Raw genomic sequence first — 12,414 nt, 5'->3', positions numbered from 1 at the left:
GCTGAAAACTATGAACCAAAGTCCCGTTTCCTTAAGCTAAAAAGGCTCTGCTGAGCAGCTTCGGTAACAGCAATAACGAAACACAAGATTGCAGGTGCATACCTTAACCTCCTGATTGGTAAAGACCTCGACATCCACCACACAGGCAACCAGAGTGGAAACATCACAGTCCATGCTAGGGGCTGGCATTCCCCCTCCTGAATTTTCAATCAAGAGCCAGGCGACCTCAGAGCTGTGCGTGATGGGAAGAGCCGCCAGGTGGATGCTGCCGTGGCCAGCCCGGGTGTCGCCTCGCCCTGGGGATCGCCGGTGCTCGGCACCTGGAGCCCGCTCCCTCTGCACGCACGCAGCCCGCGTCTGAGGCTGCACAGCAGAGTAATGAGCGGCCCGGCTCGCTCATGGCAATGACATCACCACAAAGACTGACACAAGCTGAAGCTATTTTTTTCCCCCAAGCCTTTTATCTCGAGGCAGTGCAGTGGAGCAAATTGAACATGATTATGTGCTAAATCTGAACTCAGACTAAATCAATTCAGGCAGCGTTAGCTAGGAACTGAGTCATAGCTGTTGTTTCAGCCGAGTGCTTATGTTTGCAAAAAGCAAGGGGGAGAATCTGACACCAGAGGCTCTGTTTGGGGAGGGTGGGGAAATAACTCTGCAGATGAGCCTCCTGAGGTTAAGGTGTGACAAGTTTCTGCCTCAGAGATGAGCAGGAAGTTGAGGCATTCTGCAAATGGCTTGGCTTCTGTTAATTGCCCCGTGCCGCTCAGAGCAGGCACACGCGTTCTGGGCATCCTAATGCATCCCGGGCACGGGCTGAATAGAAATCCATTCTTGGAGTAACTAAAGAGCTGGTCGTCAGTCATTTAGGCCGCCTGGTAAGAGAAGATAATTAGAGGTCTGTGAAATTCTATTTGAAGCACATAAGTGCAGACCAGTTACTCTAAAAGCACCCTTCCAAGCACGGGATTTCAGGCTGTCTCCAAGGTCACTCAAACCAAAAGCAATCATGGAAAAGGAGTTACAGCAAACGTCGCATGTGGGGACAGATGGCAGGGTCTAATGGGCAAAGGCACTGATGTGGGTCATTGTCAGAGCCTTGGGGATCTATTTCACCTGAGACTTTGAACATGTCTGGTTGCTTTTTTGTCTCTCTTCCTGATTGTGAATCGTTGAGGGGCAGGGCTGTGGATAATTCACCTTTATACCTTGAGGCTTTAGCAGAGTGGCAAGAGTAAGTGATAATTGCCTAATGAATGAAACTACTGAACAGGAATCGCCTTCTTTGGCAGTAGGAGTGAGCAAAGAGAAAACGTCAGATTAGTTTTTAGTTTAACATTAGTGGGAAAAGTCTCAGCAAAACTCAGTAACATTCTAGCAGGATCTATTCCCGGTAGGAGTACAGTTGCATCATTGATGGCCCCTGGAGCGTCATGATTTGCAACAGATTGGAGCCTTTCTAACACGTGATTGGACAAGAGCGTTCCGATTTTGCATGCAGATGGGAAAGGTGACTTTTCAGACTAAACGTACAAGTTTTGTGGCTGCTCATTGGACTACATTTGAGCCTAGTGTCCCCCTTCAATGAGACATTTCCCATGCCAAATGAAAGCAGTCCACAAACACATTTAGACTGATGAAATTGTGTGTGTGTGTGTGTGTGTGTGTGTGTGTGTGTGGCACTTCCTATGTTGTCCAGGGCACTGTGGGGAATATGAAGTCCTATATGCAGATAATTTAGCTCACACTTACTGAGGACTGTATGCAAAGCTCTGTACCAGATGCTCTCAGGGATAAAATGATGAATCAGCAAAATTCCCCATCCTCATGGGGCTTAAAATCCAGTGGAGGAGATAAGACATGGAGACAAACATCTACACAATGAGGCAGTGGCAGTGGCGATGGTGGCTCAGGAGCTACAGACAGCGTTTAGTGGGAGCACTAGCGAAAGAGCAATGGATAATGAGAGCGGCTGTGGCGGGTGAGCATCAGGAAAGAGAACATGGCCTCTGCTCTGATCTTGAAACACGGGTAAGGCTATGGCAGACAGGGAAGCGGGGAGGGGAGCCCCTCAGACAGGAGCAGCAGACTAGAGGTGTTCAGACCAAAATAAAGAATAGGTTATTTGAGGGGCAAGGCACAGTGAAGCTTAAGTTTGGAGCCCGGGGGGGACAAGGGAGCAACAGCCAGACGGCTCATAGCCTTGAGGGACCCTGGATGCCGACTCAGTCGACCATGGAATGCAGGAAAAGTTTTTGAGAAAGTATATACACAAAGTATATACAAAGATGAACATAATTTTGAATACCATTGATGTCTGTTCAAGAGGCAAAACAAAGAAATAGCTATTGCTTTCATATGCCATGGCACACGCTAAAATTGACTTTTTAAAAGTTGCATACCAGTGACATGCTGGTGAGTGCTTAACCATCAGCGTTCTGTAAGGAAAAGCCCAATGTGTAGTGTTTGCTGATTTCTGTGGTGTAAATATTCTTATCATGGCTGAAATCAAGCAACCAGTGTGACGTCACTTGAATGCAAAGTTGGGAGGCAATGCCTATGTCGGCGCACAACGGCCGTTTGAGCAGCTTCCCGCACACCGTTTAACAGTCATGAATACATTTGTTGGCAGAGGTTAGGTCCAGGATGTAGGTCCAGAGCCCATCAAGGAACAGCAGGGCGGAAGGAACATTTTAATCACTGGGATCTGTGCATCCTTTCACACTTTCTATTTAGGAAAGGACACACATGTGTTATTTCAAGAAAAAGAATCCCGTGATGATCAGTCTTGGCCAGAGGACATGAGTCTATCCAGGAAGCACAGCCCCACTCAAAATCGTAAAATAGGTTTTTTTTTTCCTGATACATCCTCAGTTTCTCCATTCTGATTGGCTCCTGCCCTGGAGATTCCTTCCTTTGCTCAAGAAACCACTAACTTTACATTCTCCTCTTTTCAAGGACACAGCCATCAATTCATTTATATGAACATGAAATGACTGATAATACATAGTCTTACCCGTCAGAAAGGAATCTGTATTTAAAAAAATTTTTTTAACGTTTATTTTATTTTTGAGACAGAGAGAGACACAGCATGAACGGGGGAGGGGCAGAGAGAGAGGGAGACACGGAATCGGAAGCAGGCTCCAGGCTCTGAGTCATCAGCCCAGAGCCCGACGCGGGGCTCGAACTCACGGACCGTGAGATTGTGACCTGAGCTGAAGTCGGACGCCCAGCCGACTGAGCCACCCAGGCACCCCGGAATCTGTATTTTAATAAGTGATCAAATATTAAGCTGAGTAAATAGTGTTTTTAGTGTGGAATTATACACATTAAGAGCATATGGTGATTCTATTTTTTTTTAATTTTTAAATACTTTTTTTTTTTTGAGAGAGAGACAGAGCACGAGCAGGGGAGGGGCAGAGAGAGAGAGAGGGAGACACAGAATCCGAAGCAGGCTCCAGGCCCTGAGCCATCAGCACAGAGCCCGACGCGGGGCTTGAACCCACAAACAGCAAGATCATGACGTGCGCCTGACCCGAAGTCAGACGTTTAACTGACTGAGCCACCCAGGAGCGCCAGAGAGAGCAGATGGTGATTCTAAAATAACATAATTGGGTTTTTTAAATAGGTTGGTTCAACAAATTGGATATACAATACAATTCAATTGCCTACACAAAAACACTCATTTTCCTACAGATCAGAGCCCACAGGGGGGTTCCCTGGTAAATAGTGTCCTGTTTCTCTCGAAAGAATGTACTTTTTATAGCTGGGAGATGAGTTAGCAGGCTTGGAAGTGTCTGGGGTATGTATATAAGCACCTGGCTGAGGACTCGAAGGCCTGACATATCTTGGCTCCTACTTCCTCTCTTGTCTCATCTCATGCCGTATTGCCCTGTGCTGTCCAGGTCCCAGACCCACCCATCTTCTTGGCATTCCAAAGAAGTACTGAGCTCTTTCGCATCTCAGGGACTTTGTACGTATTGCCCTTGTCTGAACACATGCAGACCTTTTCACGGCTGCGTCCTTCCTATCATCCATGTCTCAGCTCAGGCATCATCTCCTCGGAGAAACCCTTCCTGATCGCCTGAAACACAATGTGTACGCACGCGTGCACACGCACATGCGTGCACACACAGAATCAATCACTATCCCAGCGTCTTTGTTTTAGTTTTATTCATAGCACCTTTCACTCTCTGAAATCACTGTTCACTTAGTTCTTACTTAATTCTTGTTTCCCCAGCTAGAATTTAATCTCCACACAAGCAGAGATTTTTTTTGCCTATTCTGTTCCCTGCTTATTCTCAGTGGCTAGAAGCCTGACACTTAGGAGGTACTCTGAAATATCTGATACGTGAATGGATAAGTAAATGAATGAATGGATTTTATTTTATTTTTTAACATTTATTTATTATTGAGAGACAGACGCAGAACATGAGCAGGGGAGGGGCAGAAAGAGGGGGAGAGCAGGCTCTAGGCTCTGAGCTGTCAGCACAGAGCCCAACGCTAGGCTCAAACTCACAAACTGTGAGATCATGATCCGAGTAGGAGTCGGACGCTTAACCGATTGAGCCACCCAGGAGCGCCGCTGAATGAATAAAATTTAAAAGGCAAGTAGAGGGACTCAACCCAAAAGAGGTGCCTCGTGATCTGGGAGTTTTAGGAAGGTCCTTTCAGGAAGGTATAAGGTATATGGGCAGAGGAGTTCAGTGATCACCCCATTCTTGATAGCTGAACCCTGGCACAGCTCTCCTCAGGAGCACCCTTTCCAGCTGAAGTGGCCATAAAATCATAGGATTCATCCCAAGCCACTGCTCTTCTGATGACTGACCACATCACGAAAATGGATGCAAATGATGCAGATCCCTTAGGCAAAGATCACTTCCCTGCCCCTCTGGCCAGGCAATTCTTGCAGTTGTCTCCAAGTGGGCAGAAAGAGATGTGCACCCTTTCGTCCCAGAGGCAGCAGCCGGATCTGTCTTGCTAATGGGCATAGATCTTCCCATTACAGCTGTGGGGTGTCAAAGGCTTTGCTCCTTCCATGTGTCTTCCAGGATCATTTGTTTTTAATGTTCATTATAGAAAATTTCAAACATATTCAGACATAGAATATAATAATAAGCCTTCGCATACCCACCAGCCAGGTGCAAGAATAGCTTTGGGGATCAATCTTGCGTCCTCTCTGCCAGCGGGTCTCAGAGTGTGGTTCAAACTAGCAGCATCAGCATCATCCAGAAACTTGTTGGAAACTTACATTCTTGAATCCCACCTAAGACTGAAGCAGAATCTCTGCACGTGTGGCTGGTATCTGTAGTCTAATAAGCCCTCCAGGGGATTCCAATGCAAGACCAAATCTAAAGATCACTTCTGCATGTCCCCACTCACACTCACTCCTGGTTATTTTGAAGCAGATGCCTGACATCGTATCATCTCATCTGTAAATATTTCTATATATACCTCCAAAAGGTAAGGGCTCATTTTTGGAAATTACAATACCTATCATCACACAACCCAAGAAGAAACAGTAATTCAGTATCATCATCAAATATCCTGCCAGTGTGCACACTGCTCCAAACTACCAATCTTCTCTTCCCTCTCATCCTCTCCTGCCCCCCTTCCTTCCTTCTTTCCTTCTTTTGTTGCTTGTTTATCTAAATTGGGATCCAAACTGTGGTGTCTCTCATGTCTGTTTTAATCTATGGAATTCTCCTCTATCCCTTCTTTTTTCCTTCCTTGCAGCTTGTTGTTGACAATGAAACCATGTTATTTGTCCTTTAGAGTTTCCCCAGTCTGGAGTTTCACGATGAGCTCCACACAGTGTCATTTAACTGGTTTCTCTGTTACCTGCAGATCCCGTTAATTAGGTCCAGAAGCTTGATAGATTTGGGTTTGGCAAGACTCCTTCCTAGATGGTGATGTGTTCTTCCATCAGGGGGTATGTAATGCAAGGCTGTCTCTCTTTTGCGGTATAAGCGACCTTTCATGCAAATGCCTCGACTCATTCTTTTGTTAGGATTTGTGAAATAATGGTATTCCTTCATGCATTCATGGACTACTTCCACGGAGAGGAACTGCTTCTCATCTACCATGTAGTTACTCTGAGCTACATTTTTGTAAGACAGGAAAAATACACACGTTACTCTTTTCCTTTATTAGCTAGTGTGTGTGTCCATGTGTGTGTGTGTTTAAATAATTTGCTTCCTTATTATCCCTCAAAGAAGATCATTGAGGGTTCTTTTTAAAGTATCATTAAGAACTTATGAATTAAACATTTAATGAGTTTAAATCCATTGTAGTTTTATTTCATGGATGCTTCAATTGCCCATCTTTGGCTGGTGAGAGTCTAATCAGGTTGGCTCCTGTGTCCTTTTGACGCAATCCTAGTGCCTTTGAGGGCTACCTCTCCTTACAGCGTGACAAGATATTCCAGGCTTATCTTGTCCTTTTTCTCTTCCAGATAAAGAATCAACCATTTCTCCAAGGAGCCCCAGTTCCATTTAGCAATTATTTTAACATATTTCCAGATCATAATCTATATACTTATAGACAGGTCACTTTGCACTGGGTTGGTTATTGTTTATAAGCATTTCAGTGGACAGACCTAGGAATTATATCAATATATTTAGAAGAGAGCATATGAGTTCAGATTGATGATTCCAATTCAAATCCAAAAGTACAGTGTTTTTGCTGAAACTCATCAGTCTTATATCCGTATCCTATTTCTTCAACATCAAATATCTTGGTAGTTACTAAAACCATAATTATTCATTTGCTTTATCCAATAATATAGGTACTGCAGTCTTGGAATCACATTATTAATACCACAAGGACGAATTTAAGATTTTTCCCCAATTCTTTGTCCTTTGGGTATATCCCATAAAGGAGATACAACATACTGTGCTTTGCAGTCATTTGAAATAGTTACTCGACCCCATCATCTGGATACCAAGTTAGGTTTCATTGGTTTCAAAAATTTATACTTTTAGAAGCATTTACTTTTTAAGGTTCATTTGCTTCCAAAATGTTTCCGAATTTACTTTCTTTTTTTAAAAGTAACACTGAATTCATAAGGATTATTGGTCCCATTAAACTTAATTGTGTTTTATAATTACAAAAATTTTGCATGGTTCAAAAATCAAAACTACAACTCTACAAAGAAATCTGGCTTCTATCCCTGTCTCCTCCATCCCATTTCCTCCCTCCCTCCCATATGGGTTACTGCCATTTCATCTTTACTGTTTATCCATTCTTCCATCAAAAAAAAAATTAGCAAATTTATATGTATATTATTTTCTCTCTCTTAGACAAATGGGAGCATACTTTTCACACTTTACTGTCTTGCTTTTATCACTAAAAAATGTGACCCTAGAGATCATTCCATAATAATACATAGAAATGTTCCTATTTCTTTTAATAGTATTCCACTATGTGGATATGTGAAGTTTGTACAACTAGGTCCCTACTGATAGGCATTAGGATTGTTTCCAGTCTTTTGGTATTAAACGGTGCAGCCACGGATAGACTTTGCTCATATATATGTGATTTTGCTAGATCCAGTCAAATTCTCCTCCACGGGGGTTGTGCCATTTTGCTTCCTTACCAGCAATTTATGAGAAAGCGTTTCCCCACAGAACGTGTTGTGGAATGTACTGGACATTTGCCCATCTGGTGAGCCAGATGCAGTCAGTCTAGAGGAGCTCTGATTTGCACTGCCATTATGGGCACATTTAAGGATCTTTCTATACATGCATTAGTATAGCCTTGTTCTTGTCAGTAGTCCCTACCTTTTCTCCAGGTAATTTAGGTTCTGTTTCTCACCTGAGCAAGCAAAATGTCCTAAACACACACCAACAGGCCTCCATGAGTTTTGTTCACAACACTCTTATGAACAAGGTGGAGCATTTGTTCCAGCGGTTAAGAGCCATTTGAAGCTCTTTTTTCTTCCCAGGACACCGCATGTAGGCCCGGTTGTCACAAGTCAAACATGTTCCCACCCCAGGTCTCCTTCAGGTGGCATCCCTTGCCTTGAATGCCATTTCTCCCCATCTTAGCAGGGCTCACTCCTCCACGTAGGCAGGTCTCTGCTCACGTCAGAGAGGCCTGCCCTCATCAGTCTCGCACTAAGTCTCACACGCTCACTACCTCCTTCCTCTGTTACATTTCTCTTCAAAGCACTTACCACTCATGGATGGTATTCACTTATTTGTGTGGTTTCGTTTTACCTCTCCCATGAGAATGTAAGCCCCGTGAGGGCAGGGCTCCCCTGCCTTGTTCACTGCGGTTTCCCTAAGTGCCTACAACAGGGCCTGTTGCACTATGAGAGCTCAATGAACATGTGTTGGGTGAATGAATAACTGAATAAGTGAAATCCTTGTGCTCTGAGAGCCAGCTGAGGCCAGGTGCTGCCGGGAACATGGACAAAACATAAGTATATGAAATGGGTCCCTGTGAGGGAGCAATGAGCCTGAGAAGGGAGGGTGAGGCCAGTGAAGATGCCTCAGGTCATTGGGCGGTGGGGATGGTGAGGTGGAGGCAGGGGAGGTCCATAAGAAGTGAGAGGAACACGGAAGGGGAGAAGGAGGGACACGAAATCAAAGGTCCCCATTCTGGGGGCGCCTGGGTAGCTCAGTCGGTTAAGCGTCTGACTTCAGCTCAGGTCATGATCTCACAGTTCATGAGTTTCTTCCTCACAGGAAGAAAAGAGGTTGTCAAAGGGCCCTATGTGACTCTGTGCTGACAGCTCAGAGCTTGGAGCCTGCTTCAGATTCTGTCTTTCCCCATCTCTCTCTGTCCCTCCCCTGCTCATGCTCTTTCTCTCTCCAACTCTCAAAAAACAAATAAACATTAAAAAAAAAATTTGCACCTGGGTGGCTCTGTCCGTTAAGCATCCGACTTTGGCTCAGGTCATGATCTCATGGCTCATGGGTTCAAGCCCTACGTTGGGCTGTGTGCTGACAGCTCAGAGCCTGGAGCCTATTTCAGACTCTCTGTCTCCCTCTCTCTCTGCCCCTCCCCCCCCCACTCTCCCTCTCTGTCTGTCAAAAATGGGTAAACATTTTTAAAAAGTCCCCATTATGCAGCAGCCCCATGTTATGTGGCTATGCCCTCGGTCAGACTCAAGGACAGCCATTCCACTACTGCCCAATTGGCACCTACTGAGGTCCTACAAATCTCTAACAGCTAATCCCCAAGTGGCACGCTGAGGGAGCCATCATCATTTCTTTTCTGCCTTGCCCTCTTCCCCAGTTCCCAGGGTCTTATACCTGCCTTGATCCGTCCTTTAATAAGAAGACATATTTCCCCTTTGCAACCTTCACATAGGAATCAGATGGTACATTTTATACTAGGCAGTGCTATGGCCTAAGAAGCCGACATACTTGAAAAATGACAGGGATGAAACTAAATAGAATGTTAGCTTAAGCACCCCTGTGTTTGGCCATTCAATTCTCTGAGAACTGCTCCTCCTCCTTCCATCTTGGGTTCATCTGAGGGGACCCTGATCAGATGAAGTCAGTCAGAGTTCTCATGAAGATTTTCCGAACCAAAACTGGGCCAGGAGAATATCTATGATATTCCAGTATTATTTCAACCAATGCCTCCCTCTTTCCTCAAGCAAATTCAGATACTATTTCCATTACTAACAACCAAAAAAGTCCTAGCTAACTCACATACACACATGCATGCATGCATGCACATGCATGCACACACACACACACACACACACACACACACACACACAGCCCTAGGTTAAATAACAGGGGACAAGGGTACAATAAAGCGGAAGTCATTTGTCAGGTTTTCCAATTGTCTCATTAAAACTACCCCCCAGTTATATTAGAGGTGAGGGAGCTTGCATCATCTTAAACCCCTCCTAAGGTAATACATAGCAAGGGTTCCATGATGGATCTCTGCAAAGAAAACCTCCTCGCAGAACCATCTTTCCACCTCTGATGGCTTTGCCCTGCTCTTCCCTCTTTTAGGTTTTCAGCTATCTAACTAGTTTTTTGGCCACCTACTTTGAATACCTTCATATTGGTCTGATATTTACCTATACCTGGAATGTCATATTTACTATTTTATTGTGTCTCAGTTGAATCCTGGAATTTTTCATCCTGTCGTACATCATTTAAAAAAATATTTTTAAACATTTATTTATTTTTGAGAGACAGAGAGAGAAAGAGAATGAGCAGGGGAGGGAGAGAGAGAGGGAGGGAGACACAGTATCTGAAGCAAGCTCTAGGCTCTGAGCTGTTTGTTAGCACAGAGCCCGATGCGGGGTTCGAACTCATGAACCGCGAGACCATGACCTGAGCCGAAGTCGGACGCTCAACCGACTGAGCCACCCAGGTGCTCCTGTCATACATAATTTAATTAGGGCTAACCTTTGAAGTCACTGCAAAAATTTATTAGCATTGTATTATTTAAACTTCACAATAGGTCCCATTTAGAGAACGAGGAATTAATCTGCCTCAGATCAAATAGCTAGAAGCTGGTGGATGCAAACCACTTGTTTCCAAAGCATGAACTCTGAATGTCTCTACTACATCAACTTTAACATGCTGGAGCAGAAAACATGAACACATCTTTGCTTTTGAGAGAATTCTAGTAGCGATGCGAAGGCTGGATTGGAAGGTATCAAAGTCTTATCTTCAAGAAGATGGTGTCAGGGATAACAGTGGGTTTCTTATAGAGATGAAATATTCCATCTACCAGCAAAATCAAGACTGCCTTCATGAAAGAGGAGGGCATTTGACATGGATACTGCATACAACTACGATGGATCCAGGTCTTATGAGCAAGGGTAGTTGTTCAAAAACCAGTGTACGGGCCATTTAGTTGTAACAGAAAGTGTGAAGAGGGCCATGGTGAGTTATAAGATCCGAAGGGAGGTTGTGGCCAAGTAGATGAGGGCTTTGAGTGACAGGGCGAAGAGTGAGTATTTTACTCTGTAAGGTATCTTTCAAAAGATCATTAAAGATCTGTGCACGAGGTTGAATTAGAGTGAACAAGGACTACAAATTATCATAATTCCAGACTCTTTCCAGAAGGCGCTGAGGGGTTGGGTTATGGAGATGCAACAGTAAATGTAAGCCAAGGGGAGGATACGAGAAACACCATGGAGAAAGAACATGTAGGATTTCACAGTTAATTGGCTGCCCAGGTAATGGTCTGAGAATGGGAAGTGACATGAGGAGGGATGCCGGTTGGAAGTAACAGAAAAAGGAGAAGGGGAGGCAGGAAGAGGAGGAGATTCTAAAGTTCCAAGCCTGGGTAGAGAGTGGTAACTTTATCAGAAATAACTTAGTTATGTAGGTGACAAGAGTAAAATGTGAGCAGTTTTATGCATCCACGACAGTTAGATACATGCTCACAGTTTTTCATTTCAATCCTTAACCAGTGTCACTAATCTTTAGCAAAAAAAAAAAAATTGCAAAAAAGAAGGGTAAGGGTAAAACCTGAGATTGTGACTCACGGTGGTAATAGGTACTAGTCTTTAGATATTAATCAGGGATGGACATTACTGAAAAACTGTTATGAGTCAAAAGCTAGAAACATGCCCTTCCCTTTCCCCCCACCCCATTCTCCTTCTCATGTTAAGACGTGACATGGGAGAAATAACATGCAAATCTATGAACAGGGTCATTCTACACACCTATTCCTATTCTCTTTTAAAAAGGCTAAGGCTTTAGTTTGATGTGTCAAAGATGAAGGTATTTGATAAGTCTTACTCTTTATTTGAAATTAACAACTTATGAAGCACAAAAATACTTCTGGAAAAGAAAATGTACCATTTTTAGACATGAACTTCTAATCTGCTTAATCAAGTCTGCTACTCTTCCTGTGTTCCCGGTCTCAATTGTGACAACATCTTCCACCCAGTCACCTTCCATCATAACCCCACCCACCTCTGATCCCTTTCAATGGCAGACACCAGGGGTGCTGGTTGATCCAGAGGCTCAAAGAGGTTGTCAAAGGGCCCTATGTGACTCTGTCTTCTGAAGGTCAATGTCATTCGAAAGGTGATTCCCAGGATGGCTGCCAGTAGCAACCACTGCCACTATTTCATTCTACAATTGGCCCACATAGGTCACATGTTCACCTCTGAACATGACTGTGGCTGGGGTAAGGACTGTGGGCTGGGCTGTTGATTGGCTTAAGCCAATTTGAACCTGCTCCTCCAGTAAGAAGTGCATGGTGGTTTTCCCTGAAGGTGGTTTTGGGTGAGAACAGACGGATGTGCAAGCAAGTATCTAAGTTAGGAGGGGGGTGGACGCTGGATGGATATCCATCAATGTTTCCCACTGTTTTGATTCCATACCTGTCAGAATATCGGCTCTTGGTGGCAAATGATAGAAAGGGCTCTTGGCTAACTGGCAGAAAAGCATCATGTAAGGAGGTTATCAGGTAGCCTTTGCA

At 44.3% G+C, this 12,414-nt stretch overlaps 1 protein-coding gene across 4 annotated transcripts in view; it reads right to left on the bottom strand.

Moving 5' to 3' along the window:
* Positions 1–12,414, bottom strand: part of RCAN2 (regulator of calcineurin 2) — a 268,263-nt gene that overhangs the window by 96,536 nt on the left and 159,313 nt on the right. The window contains exon 1 of one of the 4 annotated variants that reach the window (XM_015071174.3): positions 103–517. The exons of the other annotated variants lie outside the window; for them this stretch is intronic. Within the exon in view, the coding sequence (XP_014926660.1) occupies positions 103–189 (87 nt within the window). The 5' untranslated portion in view covers positions 190–517. Of the gene's footprint in view, positions 1–102; positions 518–12,414 lie in introns of those variants that run through there. 4 annotated transcript variants of the gene reach the window in all.

This window comes from Acinonyx jubatus, chromosome B2 (genome assembly GCF_027475565.1).
Source record: "Acinonyx jubatus isolate Ajub_Pintada_27869175 chromosome B2, VMU_Ajub_asm_v1.0, whole genome shotgun sequence".
NCBI classification, from domain to species: domain Eukaryota; kingdom Metazoa; phylum Chordata; class Mammalia; order Carnivora; family Felidae; genus Acinonyx; species Acinonyx jubatus.
The sequence above is the reverse complement of the archived record's forward strand: the minus strand, read 5'-3'. Positions and strand labels throughout refer to the sequence as shown.